This window comes from Saccopteryx leptura, chromosome 4 (assembly GCF_036850995.1).
Source record: "Saccopteryx leptura isolate mSacLep1 chromosome 4, mSacLep1_pri_phased_curated, whole genome shotgun sequence".
Classification (NCBI taxonomy): Eukaryota; Metazoa; Chordata; class Mammalia; order Chiroptera; family Emballonuridae; genus Saccopteryx; species Saccopteryx leptura.
In genome coordinates, this window is record NC_089506.1 from 103,926,294 (window position 1) to 103,950,307 (window position 24,014).

Consider the following 24,014-nt stretch of genomic DNA (forward strand, 5'->3'; position numbering starts at 1 on the left):
GCATGAAATATTTTTCTATTCTTTGTGTCTTCTGGTTTTTTTTCAAGAGTGTCTTGTAGTTTTCAGTGTATAGGTCCTTCATTTCCTTTGTTAAGTTTGTTCTAGTTCTGTAGAAAATGCTATGGGTGTTTTGATAGGGATTGCATTGAATCTGTAGATTGCTCTGGGCAGTTTGGACATTTTAACAATGCTAACTTTTCCTATCCATGAGAACAATTTCTACTTTCATTTATTTGTATCTTCTTTAGTTTCTTTTTTTTTAAGTCTTATAATTTTATGAGTACAGGTTTTTTACCTCCATGATTAAATTTACTCTTAGGTATTTAATTTTTTTTGTGTAATTGAAAATGGGATTGTTTGCCTATTTTTTCACTACAATAGTTCATTATTGGTGTATAAAAATGCTACTGATTTGTTTATATTAATTTTGTGTTCTGCTACTTTACTGAATTCATTTATAAGTTCTGAGAGTTTTTTTGGTAGAAGCTTTAGTGTTCTTCATATACAGTATAATGTCATCTATAAATAATGACAGTTTTACTTCTTTCATTACAATTTGGATACCTTTTTTTCTTCTTGTCTGATTGCTGTGTTAGGACTTTCAATTCTTTGTTGAATAAAAATTATGAAAGTTGACATCCGATGTCTTGTTTCTTATATTAAGAAAAACACATTTGACTTTTCACCACTAAGTCTGATGTTAGCTGTGTTTTTTCATATATGGTGTTTATTATGTTAAGGTGTATTCTTTCTATTGCCGCTTTGCTGTGAGCTTTTAACATAAGTGTTTGCTGGATTTTGTCAATTCCTTTTCCTGCATCTATTGTTATGATCATATGGCTTTTATCCTTCATTTTGTTTATATGGTGTATCATACCTATTAATCTGTGGATATTGAGCCAACTTTGTATCCCAGGAATAAATCCCCCCTGATCGTGTTGTATTGTCTTTTTAATGTATTTCTGAATTTGGTCTGTCAGTATTTTGTTCAAGATTTTTGCATCTATGTTCAAGGATATTGGACTATAATTTTTTCTTCTTTCTTCTTCTTTTTTTTTTCCCGTAATGTCTTTATCTGGTTTTGGCTTTAGGGTAATGTTGGACTCATAAGATGAACTTGGGAAACTTACCTCTTCTTCAGTTTTTTCAAATAGCTTGGGAAGGTTAGATGTTCATTTTTTAAATGGTCAATAGAATTTTCTAGTGAAACCATCTTGTCCAGAACTTTTGCTTTTTGATTACTAATTTGATTTTGTTAGTAATTACCAGTTTGTTCAAATTTTATTATATCTTGAATCAGTTGTGGAAGATTGCATGTTTTTAGGAATTTATCCATTTCTTCCACGTTCTCCAATTTGTTGATATATATTTGTTCATAGTATTTTCTTATAATCTTATGTATTTCTTCGGTATCAGTTGTCATTTCTCTTTTATTTCTGATTTTTTTTTTATTATTCATTGTAGAGAGGAAAGGGAGAGACAGAGGAGAGACAGAAGGGGGGAGGAGCTAGAAGCATCAACTCCCATATGTGCCTTGACCAGGCAAGCCCAGGGTTTCGAACCGGTGACCTCAGCATTTCCAGGTCAACGCTTTATCCACTGCGCCACCACGGGTTCTGATTTTTTTAATTTGAGTCCTCTTTTAATTTTTCCTTGATAAGTCTTTTTAAAGGTTTATCAATTTTGTTGATCTTTTTAAACAACCAACTGTTGGTTACATTGATCTTTTGTAATTTTTTAGACTCGTATTTTGTTTATTTCCATTCTAATCTTTATTTTTGTCCTTACTTTGGGCTTTTTCCGTCCTTAATTTTAGTTTCATTAAGAGTAATGTTGGATTGTTTATTTGAGATTATTCTTGTTTCTTGAGGTAAGTCTGTATTGCTATGTATTTTTCTCTTGGAACTGCTTTGACTGTGTCTCATAGATTTTTGGGATTGTTGTGTGTTCTTTTTCATTTGTCTCAAGGCATCTTTTGATTTCCTCCTTTTCTCATTTTTAACCTATTTCTTGTTTAGTGGCATGTTATTTAGCCTCCATGTATATTTTACATGTTTTATTTTTTTCTTGTAATTGATTTCTAGTTTTATATCTTTATGGTCAGAAAAGATTCTTTATATGTTTTAAATTTATTGAGACTTGTTTTGCGTTCTAACGTGGTCTATTCTGGAAAATGTTCCGTGTGTCTTTGAAAAACAATGTGTGTGTGTGTGTGTGTGTGTTTATTTAACCCCTTTACATTCTTTCATCTAGCCCCTGTCAGTCTGTCTCATATATCTATGCCTCTGTTTCTGTTTTGTTCATCAGTTTATTTTGTTCATTAAATTCCACATATAAGTGAGATCATATTTGCCTTTCTCTGACTGGCTTATTTTACTTAGCATAATAATTTCCAAGACCAGCCATGCTGTTGCAAAAAATACGATTTTCGTTTTTTTAATGGCCAAGTGGTAACCCATTGTGTAAATGTACCATACCTTTTTTATCCACTCATCTACTGGTGGGCATTTGGGCTATTTCAAGATACTTATTATTGTAAATAGTGCTGTAATGTACATAGGGGTGTGTGTATGCTTTTGAATTAGTGTTTCAGGTTTCTTCTTTTTTTTTTTTTTTTTTTTTTTTCATTTTTCTGAAGCTGGAAACGGGGATAGACAGTCAGACAGACTCCCGCATGCGCCCGACCGGGATCCACCCGGCACGCCCACCAGGGGCGGTGCTCTGCCCCCCAGGGGGCGATGCTCTGCCCATCCTGGGCGTCGCCATATTGCGACCAGAGCCACTCTAGCGCCTGAGGCAGAGGCCACAGAGCCATGCCCAGTGCCCGGGCCATCTTTGCTCCAATGGAGCCTTGGCTGCGGGAGGGGAAGAGAGAGACAGAGAGGAAAGCGCGGCGGAGGGGTGGAGAAGCAAATGGGCGCTTCTCCTATGTGCCCTGGCCGGGAATCGAACCCGGGTCCTCCGCACGCTAGGCCGACGCTCTACCGCTGAGCCAACCGGCCAGGGCCTCAGGTTTCTTCTGATATAGTCCCAGTAGTGGGATCACTGGGTCAAAAGGCAGTTTCATTTTTAATTTCTTTTCTTTTTTCTTTTTTTTTTTTTTTTTTGTATTTTTCTGAAGTTGGAAACGGGGAGGCAGTCAGACAGACTCCCGCATGCACCCAACCGGGATCCACCCAGCATGCCCACCAGGGGACGATGTTCTGCCCATCTGGGGCGTTACTCTGTTGCGACCAGAGCCATTCTAGCGCCTGAGGCAGAGGCCACAGAGCCATCCTCAGTGCCTGGGCCATCTCTGCTCCAATGGAGCCCTGGCTGCGGGAAGGGAAGAGATAGACAGAGGAAGGAGAGGGGGAGGGGTGGAGAAGCAGATGGGCGCTTCTCCTGTGTGCACTGGCCAGGAATCGGACCTGGGACTCCCGCATGCCAGGCTGACACTCTACCACTGAGCCAACCGGCCAGGGCCCATTTTAAAATTTTTGAGGAAACTTCATACTGTTTTCCACAGTGGCTGCACAAGTCTCCCTACCAACAGAGCATGAACGTTCCCTTTTTACTACTTCCTTGTCAGCACTTTTTATTTGTTGATTTATTGATGATAGTCATTCTTACAAGTTTGAGGTGATACCTCTTTGTGATTTTAATTTACATCTCCTAATGATTAGTGACAATGAACTCTTTTTCATATAACTCTTTGCCATCTATGTATCCTCTATGGAGAAGTGTCTCTTCATGTCCTTTCCCCATTTTTTAATTGAGTTGTTTGTATTCTTAGAGTTGAGTTGTATAAGTTTTTTATGTATTTTGGAAATTAATTCCTTATCAGATGTATCATTGGCAAATATGCTCCTATTCAGTGGGTTCCCTTTTTATTTTGTTGATGGTTTCTTTAGCTTTTTAGTAAATTTAACCAAGGAGATAAAAGACCTGTTCTCAGAAAAATTATATTATTCTGAAGAAAGGAATTGATGAAGATAGAAATAAGTAGAGGCATGACCATGTTTATTTTTTTATAGAGCATTATTTTAGTTATTATATTTTGTATTTCTGACTAGTTCTTTTCTAGTGTTTCTGTGGGTTTTTTTTTTATGTTTACTGTCTCTGTTGAACTTTTTCTGGGTTCTTTTATTCTTCCTCTCAGTTCAGTGAGCAACTTTAGAACCAGTTTGTTGAATTCTATATCCATTTTGTTTAGTTATTTTTCTCAGGTTTTGACTTATTCTTTCATTTGGAACATTTATTTTGGCTTCTTATTTTGTCTACCTCTCTATTTATTTCTATCTATTAGTTAGACCTGCTGCCTTTCTGGTCTTGGCAGGGTGGCCTTATTTACTCAATATCCTTGAGGCCCAGTGGCAGTCTCCCTGGTCACTTGAGCTGGGTGCTCTATGAGTGTCCCTTGTGTGGGTTATGTGTGTGTCCTCTTATAGTTGGGCCTTGATTGCTGTTGGCACAGCAGTGGATGGGGTTTACTTTCAGGCTGCCTAGTTATGAGAATTGGCTACAACCACAGTGTATGAAATGTATGTGGGGGCTAGCCCCATAGATGGGTATTTGCCTCATTATGGTCTTTTGTCTGCTGAGACCATCTTTTGGGTGTGCTGTTTCTGGAGCTAATTGGGTGGTGCTTCTGTTGTGTTCCGAAGTCAGCCAACTGGTATGTATGTTCTGAGACCTCTTAGGAGGATCTCAGATCCAGGTTAGGGTCAGCCACTGCCTGTGCCTCACCTGCAGCCATCTGGTGTGAGCTGCGTAGTGATTATCAGTTAATAGCTACCTGTGCTGGACCTGGAGACATGAGGGAGAGGCCATGCTGCAAAGTAAGGCTGGGTTCCACCAGTGGCCAGCCTGGGGCTGCTCTGCAAGAGGCATAGGAGATACCAAGGCCAACCACCACTGGCTTGGGGTTTGTGGACCTTTCAGAGTTTTTAGGAAAGTCTGCAGAACAAGCCAAGGCTGTCTGCCTGTGATGAAGAGCTGCTGTAAGAGGTTTAGGCAGTTCACAAGTTGGTGGGGCAGGGTCTCTGGGAGTTGCCAGGGTGGGTGAGTAGTGTGACCAGTTTAATGCAGATTCCATTGTGGCACCTGTCTATACTTACAATCTGTATGATGGGAGAGCTTAGCACAGGCAAGCACAGGAATAGTGGTGCCTGCCTGGGCTTGCAGGCTATGTGAGAGTATAGCACAACAGTGGAAAATGGCGACTGTCCCTGAAGCCCTGCCCTGAAATGACACAATTCGGTTTCTCCCCATATGTTCCTGGTACCTTTCTTTTATATATATATATATAAATTTTGTTAATGTTAATGGGGTGACATCAATAAATCAGGGTACATATATTCAAAGAAAACATGTCCAGGTTATCTTGTCATTCAATTATGTTGCATACCCATCACTCAAAGTCAGATTGTCCTCCATCACCCTCTATCTAGTTTTCTTTGTGCCCCTGCCCCTCCCCCTTCCCCTCTCCCTCCTTCCCTCCCACGCCCCCCCTCCCCCCACCCCCAGTAACCACCACACTCTTGTCCATGTCTCTTAGTCTCGTTTTTATGTCCCACCAATGTATGGAATCATGTAGTTCTTGGTTTTTTCTGATTTACTTATTTCACTTCGTATAATGTTATCAAGATCCCACCATTTTGTTGTAAATGATACGATGTCATCATTTCTTATGGCTGAGTAGTATTCCATAGTGTATATGTGCCACATCTTCTTTAACCAGTCTTCTATTGAAGGGCTTTTTGGTTGTTTCCATGTCTTGGCCACTATGAACAGTGCTGCAATGAACATGGGGCTGCACGTGTCTTTATATATCGATGTTTCTGAGTTTTGGGGGTATATACCCAGTAGAGGGATTGCTGGGTCATAAGGTAGTTCTATTTTCAGTTTTTTGAGGAACCACCATACTTTCTTCCATAATGGTTGTACTACTTTACAGTCCCACCAACAGTGAATGAGGGTTCCTTTTTCTCCACAGCCTCTCCAACATTTGCTATTACCTGTCTTATTAATAATAGCTAATCTAACAGGTGTTAGGTGGAATCTCATTGTAGTTTTGATTTGCATTTCTCTAATAACTAATGAAGATGAGCATCTTTTCATATATCTGTTGGCCATTTGTATTTCTTCCTGAGAGAAGTGTCTGTTAATGTCCTCTTCCCATTTTTTATTGGATTGTTTGTTTGTTTGTTGTTAAGTTTTATGAGTTCTTTGTAAATTTTGGATATTAGGCCCTTATCTGAGCTGTTGTTTGAAAATATCATTTCCCATTTAGTTGGCTGTCTGTTTATTTTGTTGTCAGTTTCTCTTGCTGGGTACCTTTCAACATGCTGTTCTTTCTTTGGAGCTTTGGGTGAGTGTGACTGAGTCTGTGTGTGGGCCCAGTAAATGGGCACCTGGGTTTCCAGCAGCCCTTTCTCTCTCTCAGACAGAGTCCCTCCTGATTTTCACAGCCAGATATTATGGGAATTCTGTTTCCTGGCACTAGTGCTCTGGGCTAGGGCCGTCCCTATGTGGGGCTGGGACCCCTTGCTTTTCAGGCGGCACCTCTGCAGCTGAGGTACCCCTCCCAATTCTTTTTTTTTATAATTTTATTTTTTAATGGGGTGACATCAATAAATCAGGGTACATATATTCAAAGAAAACATTTCCAGGTTATCTTGTCATTCAATTATGTTGCGTACCATCACCCCAAGTCAGATTGTCCTCTGTCACCTTCTATCTAGTTTTCTTTGTGCCCCTCCCCCTCCCCTTTTCCTCTCCCTCTCCCCCCGCCCCCCGTAATCACCACACTCTTATCAATATCTCTTAGTCTCGCTTTTATATCCCACCTACTTATGGAATAATGCAGTTCCTGGTTTTTCTGATTTACTTATTTCACTTCGTATAATGTTATCAAGATCCCACCATTTTGTTGTAAATGATCCAATGTCATCATTTCTTATGGCTGAGTAGTATTCCATAGTGTATATGTGCCACATCTTCTTTATCCAGTCATCTATTGATGGGCTTTTTGGTTGTTTACATGTCCTGGCCACTGTGAACAATGCTGCAATGAACATGGGGCTGCATGTGTCTTTATATATCGATGTTTCTGAATTCCCAGTAGAGGGATTGCTGGGTCATAAGGTAGTTCTATTTTCAGTTTTTTGAGGAACCACCATACTTTCTTCCATAATGGTTGTACTACTTTACAGTCCCACCAACAGTAAATGAGGGTTCCTTTTTCTCCACAGCCTCTCCAACATTTGCTATTACCTGTCTTGTTAATAGCTAATCTAACAGGTGTGAGGTGGTATCTCATTGCAGTTTTGATTTGCATTTCTCTAATAACTAATGAAGATGAGCATCTTTTCATATATCTGTTGGCCATTTGTATTTCTTCCTGAGAGAAGTGTCTGTTCATGTCCTCTTCCCTTTTTTTATTGGATTGTTTGTTTGATTGTTTGTTGTTGAGTTTTATGAGTTCTTTGTATATTTTGGATATTAGGCCCTTATCTGAGCTGTTGTTTGAAAATATCATTTCCCATTTAGTTGGCTGTCTGTTTATTTTGTTATCAGTTTCTCTTGCTGAGCAAAAACTTCTTAGTCTGATGTAGTCCCATTCATTAATTTTTGTCTTCACTTCTCTTGCCTTTGGAGTCAAATTCATAAAATGCTCTTTAAAACCCAGGTCCATGAGTTTAGTATCTATGTCTTCTTCTATGTACTTTATTGTTTCAGGTCTTATGTTTAGATCTTTGATCCATTTTGAGTTAACTTTAGTACAGGGGGACAAAGTGTAGTCCAGCTTCATTCTTTTGCATGTGGCTTTCCAGTTTTCCCAGCACCATTTGTTGAAGAGACTTTCTTTTCTCCATTGTGTGTTGTTGACCCCTTTATCAAAAATTATTTGACTATATATATGTGGTTTTATTTCTGGGCTTTCTATTCTGTATCATTGGTCTGCGTGTCTATTTTTCTGCCAATACCATGCTGTTTTGATTGTCGTGGCTCTATAATATAGTTTGAAGTCAGGTATTGTAATGCCCCCAGCTTCGTTCTTTTTCTTTAGGATTGCTTTGGCTAATCAGGGTTTTTTATAGTTCTATATAAATCTGATGATTTTTGTTCCATTTCTTTAAAAAATGTCATTGGAATTTTGATGGGAATTGCATTAAATTTGTATATTGCTTTGGGTAATATGGTCATCTTGATTATATTTATTCTTCCTAACCAAGAACAAGGAATATTCTTCCATCTCATTATATCTTTTTCGATTTCCCTTAACAATGGTTTGTAATTTTCATTATATAAGTTCTTTACATTCTTTGTTATGTTTATTCCTAGGTATTTTTGTTGTTATTGTTGCAATCGTGAAGGGGATTATTTTTTTTGAGTTGGTTCTCAAATGTTATTCTTGGCATATAGAAAGGCTATGGACTTCTGAATGTTAATTTTGTATCCTGTGACTTTACTGTATTGGCTTATTGTTTCTAGTAGTGTTTTTGTGGATTCTTTGGGGTTTTCGATGTATAGGATCTTATCATCTGCAAAAAGTGATACCTTTACTTCTTTTCCGATATGGATGCCTTTTATTTCTTTGTCTTGTCTGATTGCTCTGGCTAGTACCGCATTAAATAAGAGTGGAGAGAGTGGACAACCCTGTCTTGTTCCTGATTTGAGGGGGAAAGCCTTCAGTTTTGTGCCATTTAATATGATGTTAGCTGATGGTTTAGCATATAAGGCCTTTATCATGTTGAGATATTTTCCTTCCATACCCATTTTGTTGAGAGTCTTAAACATAAAATTGTGTTGTATTTTATCGAAAGCCTTTTCTGCGTCCATTGAGAAGATCATGTGGTTTTTGTTCTTTGTTTTGTTGATATGGTGTATTACATTAACTGGTTTACGTATGTTGAACCATCCTTGAGAATCTGGTATGAATCCCACTTAATCATGATGTATTATTTTTTTAATACGTTGTTGTATTCGATTTGCTAGTATTTTGTTTAGTATTTTAGCATCTGTATTCATTAGAGATATTGGTCTGTAGTTTTCTTTTTTTGTGCTGTCCTTTCCTGATTTTGGTATGAGGGTTATGTTGTCCTCATAAAATGTGTTTGGAAGTATTGCTTCTTCTTGAATATTTTGGAAGACTTTCAGTAGAATAGGAACCAAGTCTTCTTTGAATGTTTGATAAAATTCACTGCTATAGCCATCTGGGCCTGGACTTTTATTTTGGGGGAGGTTTTTAATGCTTTTTTCTATTTCTTCTCTACTAATAGGTCTGTTTAGGCTTTCTGCTTCTTCTTGACTCAGTCTAGGAAGGTTGTATTCTAGGAATTTATCCATTTCTTCTAGGTTGTTGAATTTAGTGGCATAAAGTTTTTCATAGTATTCTACAATAATTCTTTGTATATTTACGATATCTATGTTGATTTCTCCTCTTTCATTTTGTATTTTGTTTATATGAGTTCTTTCTCTTTTTTCCTTGGTGAGTCTTGCCAAGGGTTTGTTAATTTTGTTGATCTTTTCAAAGAACCAGCTCCTTGTTCTATTAATTTTTTTCTATAGTTTTTCTGTTCTCTATTTCATTTATTTCTACTCTGATTTTTATTATCTCCTTTCTTCAGCTGGTTTTGGGTTGTCTGTGTTCTTTTTTTTTCCAGTTCATTAAGGTGTGAAGTTAAGTGGTTCACTTAGGCTCTCTCTTGTTTGTTCATATATGCCTGAAGTGATATGAACTTCCCTCTTATCACTGCTTTTGCTGCATCCCAGAGATTCTGATATGTCGTATTGTCATTTTCATTTGTCTGTATATATCTTTTGACCTCTGCACTTATTTCTTCTTTGACCCATTCATTTTTTAAAAGTATGTTGTTTAGTTTCCACATTTTTGTGGGGTTTTTTCCTCTTTTTTGCAGTTGAATTCTAGTTTCAAGGCTTTATGATCAGAAAATATGCTTGATACAACTTCGATTTTTCTGAATTTGCTGATGTTGTTTTTGTGAGCCAACATATGGTCAGTTCTTTAGAATGATCCATGTACACTGGAGAAAAATGTATACTCTGTCACTTTGGGATGAAATGTCCTGCAGATGTCTGTCATATCCAGATGCTCTAGTGTTTTGTTTAAGGCCAATATATCTTTGTTGATTCTCTGTTTGGATGACCGATCTAGAGCCGTCAGTGGTATATTGAGGTCTCCAAGTATGATTGTATTTTTGTCAGTTTTTGTTTTAAGGTCAATAAGTAGCTGTCTTGTATATTTTGGTGCTCCTTGGTTTGGTGCATATATATTAAGAATTGTTATGTCTTCTTGATTCAGTGTCCCCTTAGCCATTATGAAATGGCCATTTTTGTCTCTGAGTACTTTTGCTGTCTTGTAGTCAGCATTATCAGATATGAGTATTGCTACACCTGCTTTTTTTTGGATGTTATTTGCTTGGAGTATTGTTTTCCAGCCTTTCACTTTGAATTTGTTTTTATACTTGTTGCTTAGATGAGTTTCTTGTAGGCAGCATACAGTTGGATTTTCTTTTTTAATCCATTCTGCTACTCTGTGCCTTTTTATTGATGAGTTTAATCCATTTACATGTAGTGTAATTATTGACACTTGTGAGTTCCCTATTGCAATTTTATAGATTACTTTCTGTTAGTTTTGTGTCTTGTTTGATTCTTCTCTTTCGTTTTTCTATTTTGGGGGGGTTTTTTGGTTGTAGTCCATACATCTTTCCTCTGTTGCTATCTTTTTTAAATCATGTGCCTCTGTGGTGGTTTTTTCAATGGCAGTTACCATTAAGTAATGAAAAGGGTTCCTACCCTGTTCATTGTAGTGCACTATTTTTTTTTTTAATAAATTTTTTCTTTATTTTTTATTTATTCATTTTAGAGAGGAGAGGGAGAGACAGAGAGAGAGAGAGAGGAGAGACAGAGAGAAAGAAGGGGGGAGGAGCTGAAAGCATCAACTCCCGTATGTGCCTTGACCAGGCAAGCCCAGGGTTTCGAACCGGCGACCTCAGCATTTCCAGGTCAATGCTTTATCCACTGTGCCACCACAGGTCAGGCTGTAGTGCACTATCTTGTGAGTACTTTTGCACTCCATCGTCCTTTTCTACTGTTAATCTCCATCCTCCCCCCACCCCCCGTTTTTTTGTTGTTGTCACAGTTTAAATTTGGTTTTATTGTGTTCTTCTTGGAGCTTTTACTTGTGGCTTTGTTTGTTTTTTTTTTGTTCTTTGTATCTGATTGGAGAACCCCCTTTAGTAATTCCTGGAGTGGGGGTTTTCTGATGATAAATTCCCTCATCTTTTCTGTATCTGTGAATGTTTTTATTTCTCCTTCGTATTTGAAGGATAGCTTTGATGGGTATAGTATTCGTGGCTGAAAGTTCCTCTCTTTCAGGACTTTAAATATTGGGGTCCACTCTCTTCTAGTTTGTAGAGTATCTGTTGAGAAATCTGATGATAATCTAATGGGCCTTCCTTTATATGTTGTAGTCTTCTTTTCCCTGGCTGCCTTCAGAATTTTTTCTTTTTTGTTGGTTTGTGCCAATTTCATTATGATGTGCCTTGGAGTAGGTTTGTTGGGCTTGAGAAAACTCGGAGTTCTGTTTGCTTCTTGAATTTGAGGCTTTAGTTCTTTCCACAGGCTTGGGAAGTTCTCATCTATTATTTGTTTGAGTATGTTCTCCACTCCATTTTCTCTCTCTTCTCCCTCTGATATACCTATTATTCTTATGTTATTCTGTTTTGATGGAGTCAGATAATTCCTGTAGGGCTATCTCATTTTTTTTAATTTTTGAGTCTTTTTCTTCTTCTCTCTGTTGTGCCTCAAGTTGCTTGTCTTCTATTTCACTAATCCTACCTTCTATCTGGCATGTTCTATTAGCTAAACTTGGTACCTCATTTTTCAGCTCGTGAATTGAGATTTTCAATCTCTGTTTGATTTGTTTTTATAGTTTCAATTTCTCCGGTAATATATTCTTTGTGTTCATTGAGTTGTTTTCTGAGCTCCCTAAATTGCCTTTCTGTGTTTTCTTGTATATCTCTGAGTATTTTTAGGATTTCTATTTTAAATTCTGTCATTTAACTCCAAGTTTTCCAATATATTAAATTTTTTCTCCATAGATTTTTTCTCATCTATCTGTGTCACCTCTCTTTCTTTTGTATCCATGATATTTGATTTTCTCTTCCTTAATGGCATCTGAGGGTGGTTTTGTTGATAGTATTAATGAGATTTAATAAAGAATAAAAAGTTAAAAAAAATAAAAATGAAAAATAGAGAAGAGTTTTTTTTTTAATTTTTAATTAATAATTAAAAATTAAAAAAAAAAGAAAATTATTTCCCCCCCCCTCCTTTTTTCCTCTCCTCACCTCTCCCCTCTTTCTTGAGAAAATCTTGTGGTAAAATGTGAATTATATTGTACTAAATAGAACAAACAATGCCTATAATGGAGGGCCTGAGTTGGGGAGAAGTAATAAAGGGGCAAAAGAACGGGGTATAGACCCACAAAATGCAAATAAGGAAAAAGTTTGGGTCAAGAATAAAATGATTTGCTTTTAGGTGTTGGTTGACTAAGAGATATGATGAGAGGAATAAGAGGGAAACAGGAAAATGAAGGTAAAAATTTAAAAATTTCTATTGTATTTAGTGGAACAAGAACTAGATAAAATGGAGAGCCAGGGTTGGGAGCACTGCTAGTGAGTTTTAAAAATTAAGTAAAAACCCCCCAAAATGCCACAAATATAAGTTTGAGTTCCAGATAAGATAATTTGTTCGTTATTGAGGATTGAATGAGAGGAGACATAAAGGAGAAAGGAAGAAACTAATATAGAGGGAGAAAAGAGAGAATAAAAGAAAAAAAAGAGAGTGTACCACTAAAAGAAGAAAAAAAAAAGAGAGAGAGAGAGTAAGGGTTTTGGAGTGCAACCCTCATAGAGAGAAAGGAAGAGGAAAGAAAAGATAATGGGAGATGTAACACTTATGGGTAGTGTAGTTCAAGGAGAGGAGAGAGTAAGACCGGCAGAGAATTAATGACCAAATTGGAAGAGGAAAAAAAAAAAAAATCAAGACATGAAGATAAGAGAAACAAACGAACAAATATAATAAAATGGGATAGGTTATAAAGTCTGTGGATTATTCTTGATTTTGAGAGGTTATCTTCTTGATTTTTCTTTTCTCTCCCTCTTCCTGGTCGGTGACTCTGTACCCCGGGTTCTTCCCATGTGGCACGCTCAGGTAGATGTTTGCAGTTGATAAGTCTCTATAGCGATGTCATGTATTGTGCTTCAGTCTCGTTGGCAGTCGAGGCTCATTAGCATTTGTAGGCTCCGACAGTGAGAGAGTCCGTGCTCCCAGAGCCTCTCTCCATTACTTTGACGTTATCCAACCCCCCTCCCAATTCTTAATCACCACACGTGAGTGTCGTACCAGTCTGTTTTTCATCTCTGCCCCTCCTGTTAGTCTTGAGGTGGCATCTTCTTTATATCCTTAGTTATGGAAGTTTCATTCTTGGTCTTGAGATGGTTTTCCAGGGTGATCGTTCTATAAATTAGCCTTAATTTATGTGTAGTTCTTGGAAGAGTTGAACACACGGTGTACCTACTCTACCTACTCTGCCATCATGACTGGGAGTCAATCTGGCTTTTTTGATTTTTTTAACCACTGAGATTTGAGTGTTCTTTATGTATTCTAGATACTAGTCTTTTACTGAGTATGTGCTTTGCAAATAATTTTTCCTAGTAGCTGCTTTTTTTCCTCCTCTCCACATGGTTTTTCTCATAAGAAAGGTTTTTAATTTTCATAAAGTCTAGTTTATCTCTTTTCTTTTTATGGATCATGTGTTGGTATCAAGTCTAAGAACTCTAGACCCTGAAGGTTCTCCACTATGTGTTCTTTTTTAAAAGTTTTATACCTTTAATTTTTAAATTTAAGTCCTTAATCTGTTTCAGTTTATTTTTGTACAAGGTTTGAGATCTATCTTCTTCCCTCCCTCCCTCCTCCCTTCCTCCCTCATCCCTCCTCCCTTCCTCCCTCCTCCCTCTTCCCTCCTTCGCCCTTCCCTCCCCTCCCCTTTCCTCCCCTCCGCTTCCTTACCTTCCCCTCCCCTTCCCTTCCCTCCCATTCCCTTCCCTCCTCTTCCCTGCCCTCCCCTCCCCTTCCCTCCTCTCTCCTCCCCTGCCCTCCCCTCCCTTCCCCTCTCCTTCTCCCTTCCCTCCTCTCCCCTCCCTTCCCCAATATTCAGTTGTCCTGGCACCGTTTTTTTAAAAGCCTGTACTTTTCCCATTAATTTGCTTTTGCACTTTGTTAAAAAGGGAATGAATAACAGTGGGTCAAATATACTGCTCACAAAAATTAGGGGATATTTAAAAATGAATATGAAGCAATAAAATATCCCCTAATTTTTGTGAGCAGTGTAGAGTTAGGATTTAAACTAACCATATTATCAACAGCAAAAAAAAGCCCACCAAATAATCCAATTAAAAGTGGACAAAGGACCTGAATAGATGCTTTCTAAAGAGTACATACAGATGGCCAGTAGATATGAGAAGGTGCTCAACATCACTAATCATCAGAGAAATGCAAATTAAAACCACAATGAGATATCACCTCATACCTATCAGAATGGCTATTATCAATAAATCAACAAACAAGTGTTGGCAAGTGTATAGAGAAAAGGGAACCCTCCTGCACTGTTGATGGGAATGCAGATTGGTATAGCCACTGTGGAAAACAATATGGAGTTATCTCAAAAAAATAACAAAGAAACTGCTTCAACTGACTCAACAATTCCACTTCTGAGACTACACCCAAAGAAACCTGAAACACTATTTCTAAAGAATATATGTACCCCTATGTTCACAGCAGCATTACTTACAATAGCCAAGATCTGGAAATAGCTCTGCCCATCAGTAGATGAGTGGATAAAAAAGATGTGGTACATTTACACAATGTAATACTACATGGCCATAAAAAAGAAGGAAATCTTACAGCGAAGATAGACCTGGAGAGCATCATGCTTGGTTTAAATAAGCCAGTCAGAGGAACACAAGTACCACATGATTTCATTCATTTGTGAAATGTAGTGAACAAAATGAACTGACAAAATAGAGACAGCCTCATACTTACAGAGCAGGCTGACAACTGTTGAGGTGGGGGACTGGGTGAGGGTATTGGAGGGATTGAACACAAGACAAAAAAAAGAAAAAAATTAAAAAAGAAAGACAATGTAGATATAAAAGTAAAATCAGAGGAGAAAATGTTGGGAGAAAGAATGTTGTGAACACTTGCTAAGGAAGAGATAAGAATTTTTAAAATTATCAAAATAATATATGTAAGGATGTCTGGAGTCTATTTGTTTTTGAAAAAGTTAAGAATTTGTATTCAACAACAAAAAATCCACTTTAGCAGAGGTATTCAATAGAGTGAAATGTTTGATTTTTAGTCTATATTAACCTAGGAGGACACAATATTTTTAAAAGCAGAGGGTTTTGTTTTTGTTTTTTGTTTGTTTTAGTGAGTGAGAGACAGACAGGAAGGAAGAGAGATGAGAAGCATCAACTCATAGTTGCAGCACATTTAGTTGTTCCTGATTACTTCTCATATGTGCCATGATCAGGGGGCTCCAGCCGAGCCAGTGACCCCTTGCTCAAGCCAGAGACATTGGGCTCAAGCCAGAGATTTAGACTTCAGGCCAGTGAGTGACCTTTGGCTCACACCAGTGACCATGGGTCATGTTTACCATCCCACGCTCAAGCCAGATGAGCCTACTCAAGCTGGTAACCTTGGGGTTTCAAACCTGATACTTCAGTGTCCCAGATCAATGCTTTATCCACTGCATCACCACCTGGTCAGGCTAAAGCAGAGTTTTAATTAAATAAAATAGCACATAATAAATCTAGTTGTTAAACAATTGAAGACAGAAAGATCAGTTACAAGTTTGAAATGATGCTTATTCAGAGTCACCTAGGAATAACAGAGAGGAAGACTTTGCTAGCAGGCCATCAAGATCCCCTATTTCAGTTCAACAATATATCTCCAATTCATCTCTTTTACTTGTTGTACAATTGTTTAGTATATAATTTTAAAGAAAGAGCAATACAAAAAAGAAGCATGCTTAATATCCCAATACAAATATCAATATATCAACTGGATAAAAATGTGCAAAAATTCAATTTTATATCCTATATATAAGTGGAATCATATGGTTTTTTAACTTTTCTGTCCGACTTAGTTCACTTAACATAATATTCTCAAGGCCTATCCATGTTGTTGCAAATGACAGTATTCCATCTTTTATCATGTATCTCAGAAATGTACAGTTGAATCCTGTATAATTGTATTAACCAATGTCACTCCAATAAATTTAATAAATAAAAATATTCAAGCTTTGCCATTATAAAAATAAGAAAAGAAACTAACCATATTAATAATATGTTAAATGTAAATTGTCTAAGCACCCCAGTTAAAAGGAAGGGATTGTCAAAATGGGAAAAAACTTAAGATTCAACTATGTGATATTTTCAAGATGTAGAGTAGACTTAGAGCTTTTATTCTTTCTATCTATAGTATTTATTAAGAGTAAGTTGTACTAATTTTGCTGACAGTCTTGTTTCCTTCATAAGATTTTAAATAAAAAGACATAAATGAAAATAGAAGCATGATGGAACTGAGAAATTTTAAGATTTGTACTGTGGGTGATTAGGTAGTTGATAACACAATTAACCAAGGAGGATATTGAAAGAGTCATAGGCTGATTGGTGATGAGGGTGATGAATTCATGTGAATGTTTGATCATTTTAATATTTGAAATGTTTGCCACATGTGGATATCTGGGGTGTCTAGTTGGAAATAATTGATCTGGGACTTAAAAGAGTAATTGTAGTCAGAAATGTAGATTTAGGAGAAATATAGATATAATTAAAGCCATGATAGTGGCTCAACCATCTATGTTGGCAAGAGGATCCTGAGGAATATCAATATTAAAGAAGTAGTAAAGTTAATAGGAAGAACTTTCAGAAAGGTCAAAGCCTGCACAGAATTTTCTTAGTTGCCATTTGCAAGGCAAAATGGTGTTATAATGATTTGGCTTAGGATAGAACAAAAACATTTCCTGTAAATGTAAGTACAATAATAATCCTTAAAATACCCAGAAAACAATAGCAATTCCTGTCTTCCACTTCCCCTTTGTTAATTTCTCAACTAGCACTGAGACCTTGAATTTACTTGGATTATCCAAGCAGATTCTTTTTTAGGAATACCTTGACTTAATAGTCATTAGACTTTTTACTCTCTGGAGAAGTCCATACTTGCTCTGGAAATATACTTAATTATGATAGATGTGGAGTAGACTTACAGCTTCTACTCTTTCTATACATGTGACTTATTAAGAGTGATTTATACTTATCTTGCTGACAGAGTCTGGCTTATTTCATAAGATAAGTGGAAAAATAGAGTGAAGTATTTATTGTCCGAAGAGTAATTATACAGACAGTTAATTTAAGTAGATATGTAATGACATGAGGCAGCTTGGCCGAGTCCCAGGTAAAACTGTTGTCTGAGTCCTGGATGGAAACAATGCTACAGATATAAATACCTAAATTTTCAAAAATTAAATATACCATTAAATCTTATAGTTAAAAAAATCAGTTGCTCTATTACCTGTTCTGTATAAAAAGTTACCCCCAAACTGCGCAACTTAAAACAATTAACATTTTTTATTGCAGTTTCTGAAAGTCAGGGATACAGGAGCAGCTTAGCTGTATGGTTTTGGCTCTGATTCTCTCAGGAAAGATCGTTAAGAGTACAACCAGGGCTGCAGTCAGTGTAAGGCTTTACTGGAAGCAGAGAGCCTGCTTCCAGGTCTACTCACATGCATGTTGGCAGCCCTCACTTTTATTTTTATTTTTTTTTACAGAGACTGAGAGTGAGTCAGAGAGAGGGATAGGCAGGGATAGACAGATAGGAACGGAGAGAGATATCTGAGAAGCATCAATCATTAGTTTTTCATTGCACGTTGCAACACCTTAGTTGTTCATTGATTGCTTTCTCATATGTGTCTTGACTGCGGGCCTTCAGCAGACCAAGTAACCCCTTGCTAGAGCCAGCGACCTTGGGTTCAAGCTGGTGGGCTTTTGCTCAAACCAGATGAGCCCACGCTCAAGCTGGCGACCTCGGGGTCTCGAACCTGGGTCCTCTGCATCCCAGTCTGACGCTCTATCCACTGCGCCACCGCCTTGTCAGGCAGCAGCCCTCACTTTTTCACCTGGACTTCTCCATAGACTACTCATTACATGGCAGCTGCTTTTCCCCAAAGCAAGAGATCCTAGAGAGAGAAAGTGCCTAAGATGGAAACTACAGGTTGTGAGCTAATCTCAGAAGTGAAATGCCATGACTTCTGTTATGCCATGACTTCTGCTGTCTGCCATTGACCACGCAGAATAGCCCCAGTAAAATATATAGGAGGGGGTTTATACAAGGGCATAAATTCTGTGTTAGAAATCTTGGGGGTTATCTTGGAGGCCAGTTGCCACATTTGATAACAGCATCTATTGGAAAGTAAATTATATGATCATTTTCTTTTTTTGCTTTGCTGTATTTGACTTAACCCATGATATGGTTATGTCATATTACATTCTGGAAATATCTATTGAGTGTCTATTTTATGGGAGGCACTGGATTTTAAGAACTCTAAAGTCCTATCTGGTTCCTGTTAGTCACATCCTTAAAATTTTTTCACTGAGTTTTTCTCTTGCTCTTTCCTTGCTGTGTAATCTATGTTTTACTTTATGGAACAAATCATTTCTGTCTTAAGAGTTTATGTCCCAGGGCAGTTCTGAGTACTTTGCACTTACTTAATTTTCAAAAGAATCCTATGAGGATTACAAGTAAATTATGTCAAACTTTTCAAGATTTACTCAATGGAAACTGTTGTTTGTTTTTTAATACCTGATTGATCTCAAATTTACCTGGGTTATTAATATTCAAGAAAATAGAATTTAGGGACTGTTTGAAAGAATGCCTTTTGAAACCTAAGAAGACAAGAAATGCAATTGCGGCAATATTGCTGTTTAAGAAAGGATAGTGAGTCACTTCAATAATGTTTGCTCAGTTTCTAAGTTAATTTTTTTCTTGAAAACAATACAATGTTCAATTAAATTTTTTTTGACACAAAACTTTGGTATTATGAATAGGTTAAACCTGCCATAATATTTGCTATTATGAAATAATAATTAGGGGATATTTTATCACTTTATATTAATTTTGAAATATCCCCTAATTTTTGTGAGCAGTATATCTTGGGTTAAGTGTACTAGCTAGATTTCTATAGGTAAAAGTCTGGTATGGTGGCTCTGGTTTAGAGGCAGGAATTGAGGAAAATGACTTGTGATCATTTAATCATAGAGTATTTCTGTTTTTGTTTTTTACTTCTTTATAAATCTTAGTCATTGGCATAATAGATAATTTGATAATTCCTCACTTCAGTAAAGCAATTATGTTTATTCTCACCTTTGAACTTCAATCTACCCTTCTTGTACTTTTCTGTTTGGTAATCTTTTCTTCAAAATTCGGTAGAATGTCCTCGATTTCATCATATTCAGATATGCTAGCTTACTTTCATGAATTCTATATCCTATTCCTCTCTTAATGTCTGTTTCTCACACTATATTAGTTTCCTTCATAATATTAATTTCTCCTGCTGTATAAATTTTTATTCACTTTGCTAATATTCATTATAGGTATTTTTTCAGAAATTTGATTAGAGTAGGATCATTTCTTAGGATTAGGAACAGTAAGTTTCCCAAAATGTTCATGGTAAATTTTACAAGTAATGACTTTTCAAGGTTTTACTGTGACCACTAGAAAGGAAGAAGCCCTCTTTTGATATACTTGCTGTGACCATTGAAGATAGTACTGATGGGAGTATTTTGACTCCTGTAATACTTCATTCAGAAAAGTGGCTATCTTTCATTGCATGAATTTCATCACCTCCTCTGCAGCTGTGTACCCAGAGCAAGTATGTCAAACATCCTCACGTAAACGCTGACACAGTTTTAGAAATCTTGGTTAATTTTTAGTTAGGAATTATTTTATTTAAACAATATTTAAAAATTAACAAAAGATGCAAAATATAACAGTATATGAATTACATTTTAGAAAAATAATTTTAAAACACACATCATTACATAGTAACTCAGTTTGAAATAAATTATAATGGATCTAACCAAATTAATATACCTCTCATTCCTTTTGAAATTTTTGACCAAGCTATAAGTTTAGAAAATACTATTTTTTAATTTATTGATTAGAGAGAGAGAGAGAAACATCAATTCTGTTCTATGTATTTATACATTTATTGGTTGATTCTTGTATATGCCCTAATCGGGGATGGAACCCTCAACCTTGGCATATATATACAACATTCTAACCAAGTGAGCTACCCAGCCAGGGCCTAGAAAATTCTTTAAAAAATACATTTTAAAGTACAGAATTATTTGAAGTGTTCATGTGTGTAAAGTTGTATATCATTGACATAATAACATTACCACTTAAAATTTTTCTAGTTCTTAAAAATATCTTTTTCATTTATAATTTAACAAAGGAATCAGTTTTTGAGAGACATAAAAAATTGCTTTAAAATAATCACTTTTCGTGAAAATCTAGTTAGAATTTGGGGCCTATTTTGCTTACTTTCTACTTTAGTTTGTTTTTCAAAGCAGTGCCTCAAACTCAACGTTATTTAATCTGTTTATAATATAAATTGTATAGCACAGTCAGAAGACTCAGAGGTAATCATTATATTTTTGTATTTATTTAACTATGTTAAGTTGATAATTATAATATGATTAATTTATAAATAAATTATAACTTATAAATTATATTGTTTATGATTGTAATTAATAAATTTATTAATATGTTATATATTAAATATATACTGCTCAACAAATTTAGGGGATATTCAAAATGAATATGAAGCGATAAGGAAAAGCATTTGTTTTTTTTTAATTAAACAAGACCATCAGAAAAGCAAACAAATTAAAGAAAGTTGTTTGTTATTTCATTGTTGAAAATGCAATATACAAAAGGCTGAAAGTACTGTAGTATCTGCACGTTCCTTGATCTTGAAAGTGCATTTTGAAATATCCCCTAATTTTTGTGAGCAATGTATAATATACTTATATATTTATTATACCAGAATGTTACCCTGGAAGGGAAAATAATATTTTATATAAGCTGTTATTATTGGGTAAATTATATTAAATGTTGTAGAAGTAGAAATTGGAGATAGTCACCTCTGATTAAATAAGTATGGCTTAGTGTTGTTTTCTGCTAGAAGATTGATTATCAAGAACATTTGGTTTTATTATATAGTGTATAATACCATGATTATCCCTGGTAGAATTAATTTATTTATGTTTAACTGTTGCCGTTTATTATACTGAGAAATTAATGAAAAATTATAGTGTGTAAGAGATCAGACTATGAGCCCTGAGACTCCCTAAGTTCAAATCTCTGTTTTGCCACTTCTTAGCCTAGATGTATTTAGAAGTTAGCTCTGGGTTTGTGTTTGCTTGTAGATGCCATTTATCAGATTAAGAAGTATCTTTCTTTTCCGGTTTACTGTTTTCTTTCTTTTTAAAAAAATTACAAATGGGTTTTAGGATGGAAATTTTTATTGCATGATTTTGATAAGACTTTTCACCTTAGATTTATTAGTGAGGTGAATTGCATCATAGATACTCTGATGTTGAAACAATCTTGCAACCTAGACAAACTCAACTTGATATTGATATATTATCTGTTTAACATTGCTGATTTGGGTTGCTAATATTTCTTTTTTATGATTTTTATGTTTCTTGTCATGAGTGAGAATGGGCTATAATTTACCTTTTTGTAAGGTCCTTCACAGGTTTTAGTCAATGTACTAACTTCATAAAATAAAATGGAGAGTTTTCTGTTTTTTTAATTCTCAGAAGAGTTTGAGTAAAAGTGGAATTATTTGTTTCTTGAATGTTTGGTAGAAATTACTGGTAAAACTAAAGGTGCTTGATGTGTTCTTTATGAGGAGGTTTTTAATTACTCATTCAAATCATCTAATAGTTTATACAATTATTGAGCTTATTCTATTTCTTTTTATTGAGTTTCGTTAATTTATATTTTTGTGGAATTTTCTACTTGATATAAATTTTTCAGTTTATTGACATAAAATTATTCACAACAGTTCCCTACTGTATTTCTAATCTTTGTGATGATGGTTTCACTTTTTGTTGTTAATACTGTTTATCTGTTTCTTTTTCTTAGTCAAGATGATGGGAAGTTTATTTAATTTTATTAGTTATTCCAAAGAAACAGTTATTAGGTTTGTTGATCAAACTGTATTTTATCTTTTTTTTTCAGTTTCATTAAATTTTGCTCATATCTTTATTTTTTTTCTTTTTACTTTCTTTGGGGGTTTTTCTGTATCTTTTCCCCTAACTTTACATTTCTTTTCTAATATAAGCATTTAAAGATGCAGTTTCCTAATCCTTTTTTTGTGTGTATAGTACCAAAATTGGCGATCAGTATTCTCAAAATAGAAAAAAAATCTCATTCTGACTTCTCAATTGCTGCTGTCAATTGTGACTAAATTTATAGTGCTCAACATGTCAAAAATATGATTCTTATATGTACGTGGAAAAATCATACTTAACCAATGTTGTTTTAATGTTATCTTGTTTCATTATAGGATTCACCTTTATTTGATCTTATTAAACAAGCAAAGGACCGAGAAGGACCAGCTGATCACCTTGAATCTGCTTGTACTCTCAACCTCCCTCTCCAGAACAATCACACTGCAGCAGATATGTAAGTAGAGAATGTGTTATGTTATCCAACCTGCAAATAGATTTTGGGCACAGTGTAATGTGAGATACTATATAGAAAAGCTGTAGGAAATAGCATTTTTAATAAGATACTGTTGCTGCTTTCAAGAAGCAGGAATACAAATGCATGGCCCAAATAACAGCCATGTAAAGTCTGAAATCACTCACATTTGGGATAATGAAGACAGCTTTCATGGTGGAGAGGTGATTTAATAGATTTTCAAAGTGGACTAGGATTTCAGCATGGAAACTGGAGAGAATAGAGGAGACGGAAAAGTGTTCCAAGAGTAAAAAATGGCATGAATTCTAAAGCAGAATAGTCAGGAGAGTAGGAAACATTTTTGGATTCTTTTTTTTTTTTTTTTGTATTTTTCTGAAGCTGGAAACGGGGATAGACAGTCAGACAGACTCCCGCATGCGCCCGACCGGGATCCACCCGGCACGCCCACCAGGGGGCGATGCTCTGCCCCTCCGGGGCGTCGCACTGTCGTGACCAGAGCCACTCTAGCACCCGGGGCAGAGGCCAAGGAGCCATCCCCAGCGCCCGGGCATCTTTGCTCCAATGGAGCCTCGCTGCGGGAGGGGAAGAGAGAGACAGAGAGGAAGGAGAGGGGGAGGGGTGGAGAAGCAGATGGGCGCTTCTCCTGTGTGCCCTGGCCAGGAATCGAACCGAGACTTCTGCACACCATGCCGACGCTCTACCACTGAGCCAACCGGCCAGGGCCAGTAGGAAACATTTTTAAGGGAGTTTAGATCAGTGCATTTGGAGTGAAGCACAGGATAGGCACAGCGAGGATTATGTATATGAGACTAAAACAGTTGGTTATTATATAATAATGATGGAACAAAAAAGCAATGGCCAACATTTACTGAGGGTTCACTGTGTGCCTAAGTACTTCAGGTTCTTTTTTTTTTTTTTTTTCTCATTTAATCTTCATAGCAGCCCTGTAAGGTAGCAGATAGTGCTGTCAGCCTCAGTTATCTATAAAGTACAAAATAGAGCAATAAGGTAACTTGCCAAAAGTCCACAGAAATCAAACCCATCTGACTCCAAAGCCCATGTTCTTAAACGTTTTAGCTGCAGTGCTTTTCATAGAAATGACCTAGTGTTACGTTTCTGTTTAGTTCTGTGTAAGAATTGACAAGAGTGTTCTGTGATTAGTTCAGGGA

The 24,014-nt window shown here is 36.3% G+C and overlaps 1 protein-coding gene across 3 annotated transcripts in view; it reads left to right on the plus strand.

The window, feature by feature from the left end:
• Window positions 1–24,014, plus strand: part of RB1 (RB transcriptional corepressor 1) — a 196,740-nt gene that overhangs the window by 151,275 nt on the left and 21,451 nt on the right. For all 3 annotated transcript variants that reach the window (XM_066380876.1, XM_066380873.1, XM_066380874.1), the window contains one exon: window positions 22,709–22,827. In XM_066380876.1, coding sequence (XP_066236973.1) covers window positions 22,709–22,827 — 119 coding nt within the window. The remainder of the gene's footprint in view (window positions 1–22,708; window positions 22,828–24,014) is intronic.